Source organism: Centropristis striata, chromosome 17 (assembly GCF_030273125.1).
Source record: "Centropristis striata isolate RG_2023a ecotype Rhode Island chromosome 17, C.striata_1.0, whole genome shotgun sequence".
Lineage (NCBI taxonomy): Eukaryota > Metazoa > Chordata > Actinopteri > Perciformes > Serranidae > Centropristis > Centropristis striata.
In genome coordinates, this window is record NC_081533.1 from 29,026,886 (window position 1) to 29,045,818 (window position 18,933).

The following is an 18,933-nucleotide window of genomic DNA, read 5'->3' on the forward strand; positions in this document are numbered from 1 at the left end:
GTTCTGGTGCTGGCCTCAACTTTGTGTTGAATCAACTCAAATTTTCTTTAAACTTTAATTTGGGGTTGACCTGTTTTAATTATCCCTGGATGATTAATCCGGCAAAAAATGGTATATATGATAATGTGTGTTATAATTGATTGAATAACTGATTTGTGGTAATGAATGAATTTGAATTTAAACTATAACATAAACCCTTATAACTAGGGATGTAATGATGCATTGCGTGACAGTTATACAAATTTATACAAATCTGTAACAATTTAAATCGGTTAGGATAAAAAATTAATTGTGATACCCTTTTTCAACAGCAGAAGGCGTAATCTACTTTAGATTTCACTTGTTCCATGGCATACGTCACGATCAGTTGTGGAGACAGAGCCATTTCAGCCCCACCTCCACCGGAGGGGACAACTAAGTGTTACCAATGTAACTTCTGTTCTCTGAAGGAGAGGACGAGGTACACATAAGTACGGGATGTCACACCCCACGTGACCTACTCGAAGACACCTCTACTCACGCCGTTAAAGGCAGATAACCTGAGTGACGCGTACCAGATACTGCCTGTATATACCAAGGTTATAATAGTTTTGGATTTTTCATTAGCTGTTAGTTTTAATTAGTTTTAAGAGTGAGTTTGCCAGTTTTAGTTTAGTTTTTAATAGTTTTAGCAACATGGTCTCACAGGAATCCGTGAAATAGCCACGGATTTCACTTAACTCAAAATCCGTGGAATAGCCACGGAATCACTCAAATTTCCGGGAAACTGACACGGATTTCGCTACAATGCAAGTTAATGACAGTCATATCCCGTGGCTATTCCAACATACAAAGTGATTATGTACATTCACTGAGTGAATATTTAGAAAATAAAACATATATTTCTCGCTAGAAATGTGATCAAAATCCATTTTTATGCAGAAACTAAGTCAAAATATAGATTTTTCACTAAAAATGAGAGAACTGTCCGCCATGTTTTTTGTTCTGACCGCCGGGACCTTGAAAGTCACGTGACTTGGAACAAACCAATTTCACGGATTTCTGTGAGACCAGGTTGGTTTTAGTGTGAGTTGGGTGTTGGGTGCTAGATTCAAAGCGGTAACAATACATTTTGCCTTAATTTGCTTTGCCTTATCCATCTTAGCCCCGATAAGGTTATTAACTCTTTCCTGCATGTTCACAACCAGCAGCTATTTATTTGGGGAAAAATACATACATTTCATATCAACCAAAAAGGATTATGCAGTGTTGCCCCCTATATGTATTCTGTGGCGCCGCAAAAAAAAAACGTGATTTGTAATATCGTGGTTGAATTGAAGACTTTCACTTGCACACAGTGAAAGCACAACATCCAAAGTTTACAGTGTGTTGCGCCGGTGACACGTTTGCGCAAGCGCACTTCAGATTACCATAATAATATATACGATATATACGTGCCTCACAGAGCAGTTACCCAACTGGAGTCGCACCTCCCACATCCAACAGAGAGGTGGAATGAGCCACTGAAGGGGCTGTGACATCCAAACTGTAAAACTGATGACCACACAGGTACCCTCTCAAACAGAGCCCACAAGACTGTCATACACCTACACTGTAAAACCCAACTTTTTGTTTCAACTTAAATATTTGAGTGTCCATGCTGCAAAATAATTTTATGTCAAGACAACAAAGACAACAGAGTTAACTCAAATGAATCTTGCTATTTGACTCAATATTTTAAGTTAAAATGACTTTTTGCACAAATCTTGTCGTATTGAAAAGGAAAAATTAGTTATAATAACAAACAAGCAACACTGGGTTTTACAGTGTAGTGGAGTGTGCCTTCAACATGCAATAAATACGTTCAAAACACATATATGGCTGATATTTGTGTCATTAAACAGCTGTCTATGCAGATTACACTTCGCGAAATGCGACGGAAAACGGAGTCAGTGGGCATTAAACAATGCAGTGTATACACGCCACTCATGTCTCGCTCCCACTGGGGATTCCCAGTAATAGTTACATTACACTATATGTTCATTATGGTCATGTTTGCTTATTATACACAGTTTAATAGCTCTCTAAAACCCAGAGTTTCTTGATAGCAACATAGCCATTTTTTCCCTTTCCTCTACCAACCCTGTCCTGTGAGTGTAAGCATGCCCATTAAGTCCAGACAAAACACTGGGGTCAAATCCAAGGTGAAGTCTCTGTTTATTGTTAGGACAGGCCAGAGGGCTAATGTGTGTGTGGAGGGTGAATGCTACCATCAGGTTCCATCAATCACAGATCTCGGTGTAGGTAGGGAGTTCAATGAGTGAGCATGTTGGTGCATGTGACAGCCTGCAGCATCCCCCCTCCTCCTCCTCCTCCTCCTCCTACTGCTGCTTCTTCTCCACTCTTCACATAGTGTAATCTGTCTGACCATCTCTGTACCCTCTGCTCAGGTTCCCTGTGGCTGTCTCCAAACCCTCAGCTTCAATACAGCTTCCATCCATCAGCCTCTAGAACAGCTCTGCACTTTTCAGCTGCCGAACAAAGGAAGTGGCAGGAAGTCAAGGCAGGGACCTCCTTCCTGTTACTTCAACTCCAAGTTCAGAGCTAAATCAGAGTGCTGGCAGACAAATGATCAAGGTAAGATCTGTCTTCTGTCATGAGCAGCTTCCTGGAGATGTCTGCAGGTTACTTAACCTCTGAGGGTAGTTTTTGAGCCCCCCCAAATCCCTGTATTGCGTGCAATTAATTAGCAAAACAAACGCTAAACCGCTTTAGTTCCCTCGAGCAAAACATCATTCTCCCAAACCATGCCAATATTTCACATAGAAGAATTTAGTACTGTAATACTGTAAAACTGTAGTACAGTCAAGTATCATATTGCCACGGTTCCTGAAAACCCTCAGATGATACCCAGGACTACTACTGACAGTAATGGTGATACCGAGATTAAATGACCAAACTTAAAAAGTACCTCAGTTGAACTGCATGATTTTATCTTTCAAAGATCCCAAGAAACAAAAGGCACATTTCCATAAGGTATATTTCCCTCGAGTGAGCCGCTATGGGTGTGGCTTGGGAGAGAGGATCTGCCCAAATCCGCCCAACTTCACCGGTTAGCGGCTCAGAAAAGTACCTAACTCGGTAGGTACTTTCTGAGCCGCTAATGAGCGGCAATTTCGGGCATGAGTGTTTCATTTGCAGACTGGTGAAAACTGGATGCTGAGCAGTTAACAGCTCCTGCTCTGCTGACTGCAGCTTGGAGAGACCGCTGCAGGAGGACTGGGCCGCTTGTGAGTGCTTTGGGACGGCGCCTGCTACTCATTAAGAAGAGTAGGAACGAGTCTCCAAAAGTCTCCATTAACACCAGAAAAAGTGGCTAGATTTGTGGCTAGTTGCATTTTTGAAAACAGTCGCTAGAGGGATCTAAATAGCTGAAAAAAATATAGCAACAAGTCGCTAAGTTGGCAACACTGCTTGCCGCATTGGTCTGTTGTCACAATAACAGAGGCCGAGGAGAACTAACTAGTGGGCGGAGCCAAAATACTCAGTGGAAACACGCCTAAAGAAGGATGAGCAACTACACTGAGTAACTAAGAAGCTTTAACTCTGGTGCGTATCGGTGTACCACATCGTATCATTCACAATTATACCGGTATACTTTTTTTATGGGTTAAAAAATGCATATCATGATATTGGCAACTTTCCTACTTCTTGACGTAACGGCGTAAGGGTTTCCCATTAATTACCTAGACTGAGGCGGCCCGCCAGAGTCTCATGTGCTGCGCTAACGTCACATTTCAAGCAATGTTCATCATATAAAGTTATTTTGCGTTGTGTCTCTGCTCAGCAGAGTGCCTGTCACCAGTCAGTCAGTCAAACCCCGCCCCCACATCTCTGTCCTCCTCCGAGACATGCATGCATTCACACACACACACGCACTGAATTTACCGAGCTGCCCTCTCCACTGCGCTTCAAAACAAGAACCTACCTGTCTGTATCAGTCCCGTCCCCACATCATCTCTCTGTGTGCGCCTACGTGTGTGCGCGAGCCGAACTAAATCCTATCAACCTGTCCGGGCCGTCAAAGTCCAAACACACTGTTGCTTTATGCCATTCGCTAGCCGCAAGCTAACATTAGCTAACAATTAAAGTTGTGTTAATCACAAAAAGCTACTATTACTTCCTGTCGCTAAACAATGCAGTTTTCAAAAAAATGTTTCTATCATTATCCTTCTAGTTTGTTCTTTGGTCAATTATGTCACTTTTCTATTTTCTGATCCTCTTCCTTGATTAACTATTAATTAACCATTGCTCATGCCAACTACCCAGCTTGAAAAGAAAAAGGCAGGTGCTTAGACATACGTTGGATACCTATTGCGTCTTGAGCCCACATTGTAATTGTAATAGACTGTTAATACAATATAAATATTGTGATTACTAAAGACCAGGGGTGGGCAATTAATTTTCCAAAGGGGCCAAATGACCAATACTACGAAGGTTGAAGGGCCAGACCAAAACTCTGAACTAAATTCTGCTCAATATTAATTTAATCGCTTTATAAAATACAGTAAATTATCTGGTTTTGAGCTACTACTGATAGGAACACATGTTATGATGAGACTGTTAATGTGGAGTAAATCAAATATAGCAGTAAAAAGTAGTAAATACTCCAATCACTAGTCCATTTATTTTAAACACATCTGTAAATGTCCTTTAGTAAGCTTCCTATTTGTGTTTTTGTATTATATAGCTTGTTTTTCATGTTTGTACATTTTCAAGGTGTTTAACAATGTTGAGGTGCTTTTATTTTGAAAAAGTGCCATCCAGTGTGAAACGGGTGCTTTCATTTTGAAAGGGAGTGACAGGAAATAACCGGTAGAACGGTTAAAGGAAAAAACGAACGGTAAATAATAACGAGTGCGTCCTAATTCATATAAAGTTGATATAAAGTATGAAAAAGGCTTCTATAGTGGCTGACTGACAGGACACAAGGTTTGTTAAAGTTTATTTTCTTCTGTCATATATATTAGTGGCTATATTTGTTGTCTTAACTATAGTAAAAGTGTTGTTAGCTAGTGCCAATGTTTGCTATTTTTTTCAAAATAAAAGCACTGCAGTTATATTGATTTCTAATTTCTGCCCAATGCCCAGGTCTGCTATAGACCCTTATCTGAGGAGGCAGGTCGGATACATTAAGTATGTGGGAAAGCCTGCAGGGGACAGTCCTGAGAGACTATACTGTAGCCAGACTAACATCAGAATGAGGTGGAGCGGTGGACTGAGCCCTGAACCTTCCCTGGTCCTGCTGGGGGCTGAAGTGGCTCAGGGTCTCAGTGGCAGATTGCATAGGGCAGCAGCGAGCAGACGGTCAACAATGGGCACCAGTGTGGATCCTCCATTAATCCTACAGCATTTACAGTTACCCAGCAGTGCCAGGCCCAACGACCAATGGAGGGCCAGACTGCCAGGCCAACGGCGCCGCCCTGCTGCCCTCAACACATTCATCTTCCCACCAGGGAGGTACAGGCTGCCAGACAGACGCAGACAGCACAGACAGCAATGAAGACAGAATGAGAAAGAAAAGGACAATGGGAAGGGGAAGACTGTAGGAGTGAAAAAGAAAAGGGATAGAGATGTAGAGAGAGGATAAGAGGGGGTGAGTAGAAAAAAGGAGGGGGTGCAGAGGTAGAGAAAGAAAGATGGAGAGCAGGAGGGAGGACGGGAAACATGAGGGGGAAAGCCACAGCAGCACAGTCTTTTTATCTAACTGATTAAGGAGGCCCAAGGATCTTGGCAGAGATGCAGAATTTCTCTTAACTTAAGAAGCTCTCGATTAAGTTTGACCTTCATTTGCGCTGGTTAAAATATTGGTCAAAGCAATTGTAGATATTTCATAAAATAATGAAATTTTCTTAAAAAGTAGTTAAGAGCCGATAAACAAACAAACAAACAAACCAACAGTTTATCCGGATTATTAAAACCGAATTGAGAGTAAGTGCATCCAAAATGTCGTTATTAACCCTTTGATGCACAACATGGGTCAAAAATGACCCGCATTCATTTCCCATGTTATTTATTGCTTGCTGTGTTTTTCTGTGCTCTATCTTTTGATATCAACTTATTTTATGATTGAATATTGTAAATATTTTTTTTACATATCTTGTTTTTGATAACAACAGATCATTATTTTCATTTTGCTCCTCATTATTTATGGAGAAAAAAAGTTTTTGTATTATTACACAGCTAACTACTTGGCTAAGTAGCTTGCTAAGCTAACTACTTAGCCAAGAAGTTAGCTAAGTAGTTAGCTTAGCATGCTACTTAGCTAAATACTCAGCCAAGAAGTTAGCTTAACAAGCTACTGAGCTAAAAAATGGATATGGCTATTTTTTCACCCATGTTGTGTATTAGAAGACTAGTGACAGAAAAGGGGATTTTATTCAAAAATGTATAAAGGAAAACATAAAAATTAGGATGTATGATGATCAAAAACAAACTAATTGAGGAAAACCTGGAATACTGAATGATATACATACATACTGTATCATGCCATGGGTTTTTTATCCAGCTATGAAATTACCTACAACAGGATTTTGGTGATGTTGCTGAGCCCTAGTCAGGTCTGAGCAAATAATCCAGATAATGTTGTAACCACCACGTGTTATAAAATGAATGTACAGCACGACTGCGGCAAACAATGACAAAGGAAATAGATATACATTTTTTTATTCCAACACACAGAGACGCTACACTAGCTAAGTACTGTGTAAATGAAAAAGACTGACTTGATAGAGTAAGGACAGGTGAAGTGTGTCTCTTTATCCCTCTGGTCTGCCTGCATCTGTAGCAGCTGTCCAATGACCTTTATCAGCCCCTGGACATGTCTGTACACAGAACACAACACATAGAAAATTAACAAACACTCAAACACAATGAAAGAGGACTGTTGATGATTTTCCTTGAGTAAATAAGCTCAATTTGGGTTTTTTTCTGAGAATGAGATAAGAAGATCAGTATTAGCTGATACTGTATTCAGTCCAGAGCTGAGGTCAGGGTGAGGGGATATCTGGTTACCCTAGGCCAGGGCGTACAGTACAAAATATCAAATAGTTTTAATCAAAACACATGTAGCGTTAGCTCTATTGATGAAAGCAGCACACCAAGTTAGATGTAGGCATGATGCTGTGAAGGTGTTCAGGTATGAGTGTGTTTTGTGTACCTGGCTGAGGGCATCAGGTTGAGAATACTGTTGAGGACGTAGTGCAGGTCTGCGTGTCCTTGATCCACCAGCAGCACAGCGGCATCGCAGCAGGATGAACGCACCAGGACACAGTCGCTGCAGCACTGCTGCCACAGGGCCTCCAAAGCTGGACCCTAATATATAGCAACAACACACAATTCAAGGTGTGATCCAGATTTAGTTTAACCCTTTGATGCACAACATAATGACACCCCTTCTAATGCACAAAACTCAAAAATGACCTGCATTAATTTCCCATATTATTTAATGGTTGCTGTGTGTTTCTGTGCTCTACCTTTGGATACCAACTTATTTTATCATTGAATATTCCAAGTATTTTTTAAATATCTCGTTTTTGATAACAACTGATAATTATTTCCATTTTGCCTCTCATACTTTAAGAAGAAAAAAGTTTTTGTATTATTACATAGCTCACTACTTGGCTAAGTAGCTTGCTTAGCTAAATACTTAGCCAAGAAGTTAGCTAAGTAGTTAGCTTAGCAAGCAACTTAGCTAACTACTTAGCCAAGAAGTTAGCTAAGTAGTTAGCTTAGCAAGCTACTTAGCTAAAAAAAATGGATATTGGTCATTTTTCAACCATGTTGTGCATTAGAAGAGTAGAGACACAAAAAGGGATTCTATTAAAAAATTAATAAAGGAAAACATAAAAATAGGATGTATGATGATCAAAAACAAACTAATTGTGGAAAACCTGGAATACTGAATGATGAAAATAATTTATTGCAAAGATATAGAATATAATAACTCTGTCGGGTCACTTTAGACCCATGTTGTGCATCAAAGGGTTAAAGATACCAGTAAATAAGCATTTCCATCAGCTACTTTTCCCTCTAGTGAGTTGCTATGGGAGAGAGGATCCGCCCAAGATCGGCCCAACTTCACCGGTTAGCAGCTCAGGTCGCGACTTAGAAAGTACCTGCCTCTGGTACTTTCTGAGCTGCTACTAACTAGTCTAAGCTAATTGGATACGATTGAGGCGGCGATTTCACGCATGCATGAATCATTTGCAGACTGGTGCAAACTGGTGCAGACTGGACGCTGAAGGGTTAACATCTCCTGCTCTGACTGCTGCAGGAGGACTGGGCTGCTTGTGAGTGCTTTGGGACGGCGCCCGCTGCTCGTTAAGAGGAGTAGGAATGAGTCTACAAAAGTCTCCAATAACACCAGAAAAAGTCGCTAGATTTGTCGCTAGTCACTTTTTAAAAAAAAAGAGTCGCTAGATGGGTCTGAATAGTCGCTAAATATAGCGACAGAGTCACTAAGTTGGCAACACTTCTTGCCGCGATGGTCTGTTGTCACATTGGAACTCCATTGGTTAGCCGCTACAAAAGTACCTGTATGGGAACAGAGGCTGAGGGGAACTAACTAGTGGACAAAGCCAAAACAGTCAGCCGCTTTCCAAAAAGTACTCAGTGGAAACACGGCTAATGTTGATGTTGCGCTCAGAGATTGCCGTCTGTGGCTCACGTTGCGGTCTTTTGGACGGTGCTGCTGCTGGCACTTAGCGGCGGATGGTTCGAAAATGTAATACCTTGTCAGATGACGTTTATTAATGCTTAACCTCTCATCCCCCCTTCTTTGAATTGTATTTTTATTACGTTGATCTGTTCAGTACAAACATCTATTGCACATCTGTCTGTGAGGGGGGTTACACTCTTCAGTTGCTCTTCCTGAAGTTTCTTCAATTGTTTTTGCTTCTTCAATTCAAGGGTCAAAGTGTATAACTGAACATAATGTTAAGACATAAAATACACATTTAGGAGAAAAGAAGCCATTTCATGGGTCATTAAACATAAAAAAAACAGTACAGTGATGAGAAACTGACCTGGGTGGAAGACTGTGTGATTTGCCCTTTTGTCCCTTTCTCCTTTAGGACGGCAGCAACGAGATTTCTCACCGTCTGGAAATCAAATACATTTTTTATTTAATTGAGCCACTGTTTTTTTTCTTTTGTGGTTGGAAGAGCAGATCCTATTGGTGTTTTCTGCCATGTCACTCTGAATCTATGCTGACCACCATTTTGTAATAGAGCAAACAGTTAACTTTAAGTAAGAGAGATTTGACACACAAAGAGATATTTTGGGCGGAAAGGCCAAGTGATAAGAACATAGCCACTATGGTTGAATGGTGAATGATTTGTTTTCATCACAGTGATAGTTCCACATGTGAGTAAATACTTGTATCAAAATTTGATATTAATCTCATATTTGTGTGTTGAATACAGAGCTACGTGGGTAGCCTAGCTTAGCATAAGGTCAGGAAAGAGAGGGAAACAGCGAGCCTGGCTCCGTCCAAAGTTGAAAAATAAACCTAACAACACCTCTAACGCTGTCTGATTAACATGTTGTATAATTTCTTTAATGTTTACATTTTAAAATAAACTGTTGTATGCTTTTTTGACCAATGGTGTCTATTTGTGTCATACAGTAAGATCGACCCATTGTACTCATATGAGGACATTGATTTTTAAGAGAACTACTTATGGTATAAAGCTAAAATTTTGAATTTACACAAATTGGGCCCTTCTGGTCCCAAACAGCAAATAATGTTTCTTAAGGTTATGATAAACCCACTGTCCTCATACGAGGGCATCAGTTTTTGCAAAAACTATTTCCTGTATAAAAACAAAGTTTAGTTATTATACCTATTAGGTCCTACTTATCACAAATAGCAAGGAGAAATAAAAAATGCACACCAGACAAAAGCTTGGGTCTCAGGAGGTTAACATCACAGTGATCTTGGCAGGCTTGGTATCATCATGTCTTTTTATGTCTCATGTTTATTAGGTACATGCTAGAAAATAAAATGGCCACTGAGTGTATAAAAAGTGGAAAGAAAAAGTATGCTAACCCTTTGAAATGACCTGGTTTTCTGCATTAATTTGTCAAAAATATGATCTGATCTGCAACTAAGTCCCAAGTATAGGAAAACACCATGTGCTCATCCTTATACAACACAAACAATTATAATACATGTCTTTATTGAACATATCTACAGTATATTCATAGTGCTGGTGGAAAAAGCAAGCGAGTGACTCCAATGAATGAAACAAGATCGGAGAGATGTGGAGAGCTACTTTGAAAAAAAACTCTCAAACGTTTTGTTCTTGTTATTTACAAGAAGCATCTGCTGATGTGAAGCAAGCTTTGCAAAAGAGAGATGGCAGGAAACAACGGAGGAAGCCACTGCTTTCCAAAAATGCAACACTGCATTTCTAAAGTTTGCCAAAATCTGAGTAGTATTATTATTATTATGTAGTTTTATTAGTATTTGTATGTACTTTTATGACTGCTTGTTTGTTGGACTGAGTGTTTTATTGTATATTTTGTAAGGTGACCTTGAGTGTTCAGAAAGGCGCCCATAACTAAAATGAATTATTGTTTTTATCATTATTGTTATAACAATTACCTGACTCAGATATGTAGACTAGACCCTGACTCAAGCTTGTGTAGAAATGACCGTTCGCCAACTTTCTGTTGTACGTTGGTTTGATAAATGAGGGCCAGTGAGAGCAGCCAGACTCTGAGGCTACATTTACACGAGGACGGTCTGAACAGAAGACGCAAAAGTGGCATCGCGTCTTCACTTTTTATTCCTCATTTAGACGAGTATTTTCGGGAGGAAATCTGCTGCATACGGTGACGCAAAAGTGTGTGGAATTCGATTGTATGCAGCCAGGCGGCATCACTTAAAGCCATAAGAGCATCTTTGGGCATGCAGAAGTTTTCACAGCACACATTTTCATCAGCTACTCCTTCCACAAAGTTCTCCACCATCACTAGATCTCCCAGGTCTCGTTCACAGCCGTCTGGCTCGCCTCCGACGATTTGCTGCATCCAAAATGTGATAGAGGAAATTACAGATCCTTCTCTGTTCACTAATACTATCTGTACATATCCTGTACATTTGGTGGAAAGACTCCTGTAAGTTTATTAGAGCTGCCAGAGCAGCTTGAAGGTCCGAAGCATGGAAATAATCCCACGTTTGTTTATTTTCCTGTACTGGAGCATGTATGTGACGTAAACACATACGTGACGTGAGCAGATCTGAGCAGAGTTTTGCGTCTTGTCAGTGTAGACGGACACGCTACGGCGGAGCGGATTTAACTTTTCCACTTTGGAAGGTGGTTTCAGATTTTTTGCGTCTTTAAGCCCCAAAAACGCCGTCACCATCTAAACGAAAGGCACTTCCGATAAAATATTTTGTCGTTTTTACCCGCGAGCGTCCTCGTGTAAACGGGGCCTGAGATACTTCATTGAGTTATCTAAATGCTGGGATTAGAAACAACAAAAGTCATAGGAGTGTAAATGGGATTGCGGGAAAACTTAATGTGGGCCATAAATGAAGAAAAACAGAGTCCGTAGCTTACCTGGGCTTGTACGACTGGGCTGGGGAAATCAAACCGTGAATTTAAACTCTCCATCATATCTGCCAGTCACACCTGAGAGCAAGAGAAAAATGCTATTAGAATAAAATAACAAAACTTAACGACAGTAAACAGAGCTTTGGTGCTACTACTCTATTTAACTTGATGCAGCCATCTGTTGCTTCATAGTATTACAGGGAGGAGAAGCACGGCTGGGGGGTATTCAGGGTGGACCCTTTGAAAACTGATCTCTGTGTTATCAACTGATTGGCCTACAGCCATGACATAATTTTGCATTCAATTATTCATGAGTCATCAGCATACCAGCCCACTCGTTAACCTGCAGGTTGTCCCGACTGCAGAACACAACGACTCACAGGCCCACAGCAGATTACATTTTATAAGTGAACATTTAATATGGACAATAGGTTTTTAATTGGGTTGGTTATAGAAATGCATATATCTTTGTTGTAGTGACTGAAATATGTCTGTATCAAGTATCAAAAATTCCTACTGAAAATTGCCAATTTAAGAAAAATAACTAGTTCAGAAAACTAGTTAACATGACTCGTCTATTGCAAAAATAATTTCATGAGAATGTTGAATTTTTCTGGTAATAAAAATAAAAGTATTGCTATGTTTTCTGTGCTAAAACATGGGTGTTGTATAGCAGAAACATTTCAACATCAGATACCATGAGTCTTTTTAAAGGAATAGTTTTAGAATAGACATTTTTGATAGACATTCATTTTTTTTCCTAGTTTAGGGAGAAACTGAGGGAGACAATAAAACAGACTGTAGTTTTAAAGTTTATTTTGTGAACAGTATTTAACACAGAGATTGAAATCAATCTTATCATCACCGTAGATCTGTTTCCATTTAATTGTCAAGCAAATGTTCTGCTAATTTTGTAACAGAAAATGGGAAGGAAAAGGAAATAAGAATGAAGGTGTGTTTCCATCAACTTATTTAACCCATTTAAGCAGGGAAAGCATTACCGCATTTCTACCATTAAAACCAGGGGCAATGAAACATCCGGGAAAGCGGATACGTAGTTTTGTAGTATTTGTAGTTTTTTCCACCCATTTTCGACCCCTTGGCCAATGAAATGCATCAGAATACATGTGGGAGTGTTGCAATGCAACATGAGACTTTTTTTCCCCCAGGCATTTTAGGGCTTAATGGGCTAAAGCAAATAAACAAGGCTACATCATAGTTTCATCATATCACTGACTGGCCATTACTTTTAAAGAAATTTTAATATCTCAAAAGGTAAGGGAAGACAACCGCATACAAACGTTTAATCCAAGAGTGTGTGTGTGTGTGTGTGTGTGTGTGTGGAGTTCCTTCATTCATCTGATCAACGTGACATTTGCAGGTGTGTTGCTGAGGATCCACCAGCGCAAGGTGAGCTCATATTCTGGTTTGTTGGTTTGTTGGTTTTTGGACGATATCTTTAGTAAATACAGTCCCACCTTCAGTTTGATGATTTAACGTTAGTCTGCCAAGCATTTTCATTAATGTTAAGTTGGTTCGGACGAAATCTCTTGCTTCAAGGCTCACCTTGGTTAGCAAGCATGCTGCTCAGTTTGCTGTTCTTAGTAAATGCTGTCCCACCTTTTGTTTGTTTCCTACCTGAAAGGATGCTCATTTAGTGTATCCTGGCATAGACAGTTGTCAACTTTGCATTGCCTCACCACAGGGAGTCCCCAGGGCTCAGTGCTGGGGCCCCTGCTATTCGCTATCTGCACCACCTCTCTGGGTCAGATTATCCGCTCACATGGCTTTTCCCATCACTGCTATGCAGATGACACTCAGCTCTATCTGTCAATTCCTCCTGATGACCCCTCCTCTCACCTCCAGCTGAACCTTTCAAAAGCTGAACTGCTGGTCCTCCCTGCTAAACCTACAATACACCACAACATCAACATCAAAATTGACTCCCTGTGTCTTGCCCCCACCAGGGTGGTGAGAAACTTAGGGGTGATGATTGATGAACAACTCTCTTTTTTCAGTCATGTCGCATCAGTAGCCCGGTCATGCCGCTTTGCACTTTACAACATCAGAAAAATCAGACCTTACCTAACTCAACATGCCACTCAACTCCTGACACAAGCTCCACATGATCCAGAATGCAGCGGCGCACCTGTTTTACAACCAGCTAAAAAGGTCACATGTCACACCGCTGCTCATCGAGCTCCACTGGCTACCTGTTGCAGCCCGCATCAAATTCAAATCTCTAATGCTCGCCAATAAAGTTGTCTCCAGTACTGCACCCAGCTACTTGAACGTCCTGATTCAGACATATGCTACCTCACGACCGTTGCGCTCTTCCACTGAACGGCGCCTGGCTCTGCTATCTGTTGGTCCAAGGCAATCCAAACTCTTTGCATTTCTTGTTCCCCGCTGGTGGAACACACTACCAGTTCCTACCAGAGCAGGGGCGTCCCTCTCTACCTTTAAAAACCTCCTGAAGACCTTCAGCTCTTCAGAGAGCATCTTCTCTCCAAGCACCACACCACAATTCTACTCCTTAAAGAATTGTCACTAGCACTTATTGCTGCACTAATGGCTCTTATTGCACTATACCTTGATTGTTCCCTTTATTTCCTGTAAGTCGCTTTGGATAAAAGTTTCTGCTAAATGACTAAATGTAAACGTAAATGTGTGCATGCATCACTGCACCCAGTGACGTGAAATTATAAAGTACACAAGACACCCCATTCGTCCTGTGACAAATGACTATAATATATAATTTTGACTAAATATCTACATCATTTTTTCTTTGTTGACACCACAGCAAATAGACTGACCAATACTACTCTAAATACCATTTATAGACCATATGATAGGAGCTGAGACAAAATAAAAATAGCTATTGAGAGGGTATTGATCGTTCAAGGTCTAAGGATGCACAATGTTGCTTGTGAAGTTGTTTGGCTGAGCACTTCTGCAAAAAACTGCATGTTGCACCTGCCTCAACGTGCACTGCACTAGTTAAAATCAACACAGGGAACATGAGCCTGATGAAGCCTAACCCCTTCCCCAAACACAGACACCCAGCCCAGCCCCCCAGCTGTTATCTAACTGATAAGCCAGCCTGCTGGCTGTACTGTCCTCCAGCCTGCTCCTGCTGTCTACACACTGCCATTCAGCTTCATGCTCACATTAACAGGTAAGTCAGCAGCACCTGCTACTATACAACTATATGCCACACTGACACGAAACTATTTAAAGAGCTTTTTTATTGATTTTTATAGACAATGGGACTGCTAATCATAATATATGTACAGTTCACTTCTTGTATGTCGAGCATACCTTAAAAGTCTATGAGTTTGAGGATTGTGACAGGATATTTGGTTTTCAATGAAACTAATAATAACAACATCACTTGTCGGGGGTTTAAGTGACAGCTTTATTTTTTAGCTGGCTTCTTCTCCGAGTTAAACACTGTCAATGGTCAGCTTAATTAAAAAAAAAAAAAAAAAAAGTTTGTTCACCAAACTATTCCAGAGGTTTCTACAACACATGTACCTTACTGCAAAACAATATAGGCTAGCCTGTACTGCCAAGTCTGCATTAGTAATAGAAGAGAGGACAATGCATGAACAGTGTTGAGCCAACAGTGCTTTAGAAATGACACCACTGAGGCTTTACTGTGTCACACTCGCTGCTGCAAACTGCACATGCCGGACAGGCACGTGGGATTTCTGACGGCCTTTCAGGTGGCACAACACACTCTTTCATGGCCTAGTGGAGGGCTTGATATCATACAATAGCAACGCAGTTGGTTGTATTGTTTAACATATGACACACAGTAGGGGTGGGCGATATGGCCCTAAAAGAAAATCACGATATTTCAGGCTATTTTTTGCGATAACGATATTCTTGACGATATTATGAAATACTCAAAAAGATATAGAAAATATGATTTTTTAGTCCGTATAAATAAATAAAAATCTAAAATGTAGTGTGAAGTGCAAATCTCAACAGTTGCCAAATACAAAAAAAAAAATACTCTTAACTCTTGAGTATGTGCAAATAATAAAAAATAACCATTTCAGGGTTTCGGGGGCATGTTTTAATGACATTTTATAAAGGATAATAAATATGTTTTATTTTAAGACAAATTATTTTGACAGTCTTCTTGTAAGTTCTGTGGTGGATTCTGTTAACACACTGTGCTCTTATTTTGAAAGCTGCATGTTTAGCGACAGAGAGAAAGTAGCTTTTTGTGATTAAAACAACTTTAACTGTTAGCTAATGTTAGCTCGTGGCTAACGAACGGCATAATGCAGCAGTGTGTTTGGAGGGCAGCTTGGTATATTCAGTTGTGTAAGAGTCAACCTTACGCCACTACATCAAGAAGTAGGAATGTTGCCAATATCATGATATGCATTTTTTTTTAACCATAAAAAAAAATACCGATATTATCGTGAACGATACGATATGGCACAGCCCTAGTATGTAGCCTTATATATGTATGTGTGTATGTTTGTATAGATAGATACGTACTTTCAAAATACTGAAAAACCAACAGAATAGCCTTATAACAAAACACAAGCTATGCAAAATAACAAACTTTTAGCATAGAGTACTGTGGTCCCTATCATATGATATGTATAGCTGTTATACTGCAGTATATTAAAGCTTGATCAGTACTCCTGATGTGATGAACATCAACACTTCATTCACTATCATTCACAATTTGCCACATTCATAGGCATCAGATAAGAACCCAGCAAAGAAGAGCTAGAGGGAGATTGTTTAGTTATCAGTTTAGTTTATCATTGTTTTATTGTTGACACTAATATTAGTAACACTTTATTTTGAAGGTGTCTACATAAGAGTGACATGAGCGTGTCATAAACATGACATGGGATGTGTCATGAACATTAATGACACTTTGAAGTAACATTAGCCACCATCATAGCCACCTATGGTAAAATCTCCTACATCCTCAGTTGATCAGATCATGTGATTTTACCCCTTTAAGATAATGGCCTATGTCAAGTGTGTGACTTAAGCGATTTATTATGCCTAAATCAAAATAAAATGTGACTTAGCTAATTTTTCGCACATGCCTTTGTGACTTAAGCAAGATATGGTAACACTTTATTTTATTTTGAAGGTGTCTACATAAGAGTGACACGAGCGTGTCATAAACATGACATGGGATGTGTCATGAACATTAATGACACTTTGAAGTAACATTAATGCTCATGATACTTGTTATGTCATGTTTCTGACAGGCTTGTGTGACTCTTATTCTCTTGTGTGAATCGCCTAAGTTATTTTTTGTCAATTTTTTTTTTTTTTTGCCTAAATCATCTCCTCATTACCACCTATGGTAACATCTCCTCCATCCTCAGTTGATCAGATCATGTGATTTTACCCCTTTAAGATAATGGCCTATGTCAAGTGTGTGACTTAAGCGATTTATTATGCCTAAATCAAAATAAAATGTGACTTAGGCAATTTTTCGCACATGCCTTTGTGACTTAAGCAAGATATGGTAACACTTTATTTTGAAGGTGTCTACATAAGAGTGACATGAGTGTGCCATAAACATGACATGGGATGTGTCATGAACCTTAATGACACTTTGAAGTAACATTAATGCTCATGTTACTTGTCATGTCATGTTTCTGACAGGCTTGTGTGACTCTTATGTAGACACCTTCAAAATAAAGTGTTACCATATCTTGCTTAAGTCACAAAGGCATGTTCAAAAAAAATGCCTAAGTCATTTATTTCTCTTAAGTTACATAATGTACACAGTGTTATTACTATGCCAATAGCCATCCTTTGTCACATCCTTTTGGAGTGAAATGATCAATAAATGTCATATGTTACACTTTTGGTGACGTTTTTTGTGTTTCCTGCAAAACTTGAAAAAATGAGTTAGGCGATTATTTTAACAGGGTGACTATTTGAAGCAGAACTGAATGCTATAGCTGCTTATAACACCACCCAGCTGCTGTTGGTTAGATAGCAAGTTAGTTTTATGTGTTTTCTGTAGATTATATTTGTGCCGAATTAACCCTCCTGTTGTCCTCGGGTCAAGGAAGGAAGAAGAGGGAAGGATGCAAAGGGAAGTAAAAAAGGATGGAGGAAAGAAGGAAGGAAAGAAAGAAGGATGGAGGAAAGAAGGAAGGAAAGAAAGAAGGATGGAGGAAGGAAAGAAGAGAGGAGGAAAAGGAGAAAGAATGGAAAGGAGAGAGAAAGGAAGGAGGATGGAGGAAGGAAAGGGGAGGAGGAGAAGAAAGGAAGGAAAAAATAAAGAAGGAAGGAGGGAGAAAAGGAGGGAGGCAGGAAGGAAAGAAAGAAAGAAAGAAGGGAAGGAAAGGGGGGGCGAGGGAAGGGTAGAAGGAAGGAGGATAGAGGAAGGAATGGAGGCGGGAGGGATTAAAGAAGGAAGGAAGGAGGAAAGGAGAGGAAATCAGGAGGAAGGAAAGAAGAGAGAAAGTAAAGGAGATAGCTGAAGTAGGAAAGAAAAGAAGGGAAGAAGGAGGAAAGGAAGGAAAGAAAGAAAGGAGGATAGAGGAGGAAGGAAGGAGGAAAGAAGAGAGGAAGGCAGGAGGAGGGAGGAAAGAAGGAATAGTCAAAACAGATTGGGTCAATTTGACCCGGAAGGACGACAGGAGGGTTAAAGAGAGATAAATGCTGTGTCAACAATGCTTTCAGTAACGTTTTCATCGTTTAATGTTTTGCTAATAAGTTTAAATGAAAATGAAGTTAAAAGACTTTTCAATGGGGTTGCTATAACGCGTCGTGGTCCTGATGCTGGGTACGTGTCGTACATATAACCAGTCAACTTCAGCACATACTTTTGTCGTGCAAAAAAATCTTATTAGCAATCCCAATAAAGCTGAATATAACAATCAAGCTGACATATGAAGGTATAGCTGCTGTTAGCTGAAGTGGCTAACAACAGATAGCATACAAGGGAGTTATCGAAACACAGGAAAAGCGATTCAAGAGGCCGTGAATACGGACTATAAAGCCATTTTAACTGTGTTTTTTCTGCAGTATACTGTATGATATGTTACTCACTCAGTTACTTGTAAATAAAAATAAATGTTGTTGCCGAACTTTACCTCATTCATCCCCCAGACAGACTCATCCAGCCTCCTGCAGCCCGCATGGAACTACGGCGAGTCTCAAGGACCAAAAAGGATAGAGACCGATATGTCAAACACAACACAACCCTGTTAAAATAATCGCCTAACTCATTTTTTCAAGTTTTGCAGGAAACACAAAAAAAGATTCACCAAAAGTGTAACATATGACATTTATTGATAATTTCACTCCAAAAGGATGTAGC

General features: G+C 39.9%; 1 protein-coding gene across 2 annotated transcripts in view; it reads right to left on the minus strand.

The window, feature by feature from the left end:
* focad (focadhesin) overlaps window positions 1-18,728 on the minus strand; it is a 78,190-nt gene extending 59,462 nt beyond the window's left edge. The window contains exons 1-5 of one of the 2 annotated variants that reach the window (XM_059354552.1): window positions 18,707-18,728; window positions 11,610-11,681; window positions 9,066-9,140; window positions 7,199-7,353; window positions 6,765-6,863 (exon numbers count right to left, since the gene is read on the minus strand). In XM_059354552.1, coding sequence (XP_059210535.1) covers window positions 6,765-6,863; window positions 7,199-7,353; window positions 9,066-9,140; window positions 11,610-11,666 — 386 coding nt within the window. In that variant the 5' untranslated portion in view covers window positions 11,667-11,681; window positions 18,707-18,728. Of the gene's footprint in view, window positions 1-6,764; window positions 6,864-7,198; window positions 7,354-9,065; window positions 9,141-11,609; window positions 11,748-18,706 lie in introns of those variants that run through there. The other variant, XM_059354551.1, reaches the window with a different exon arrangement.
* Between the last annotated feature and the right edge of the window lie 205 nt (window positions 18,729-18,933).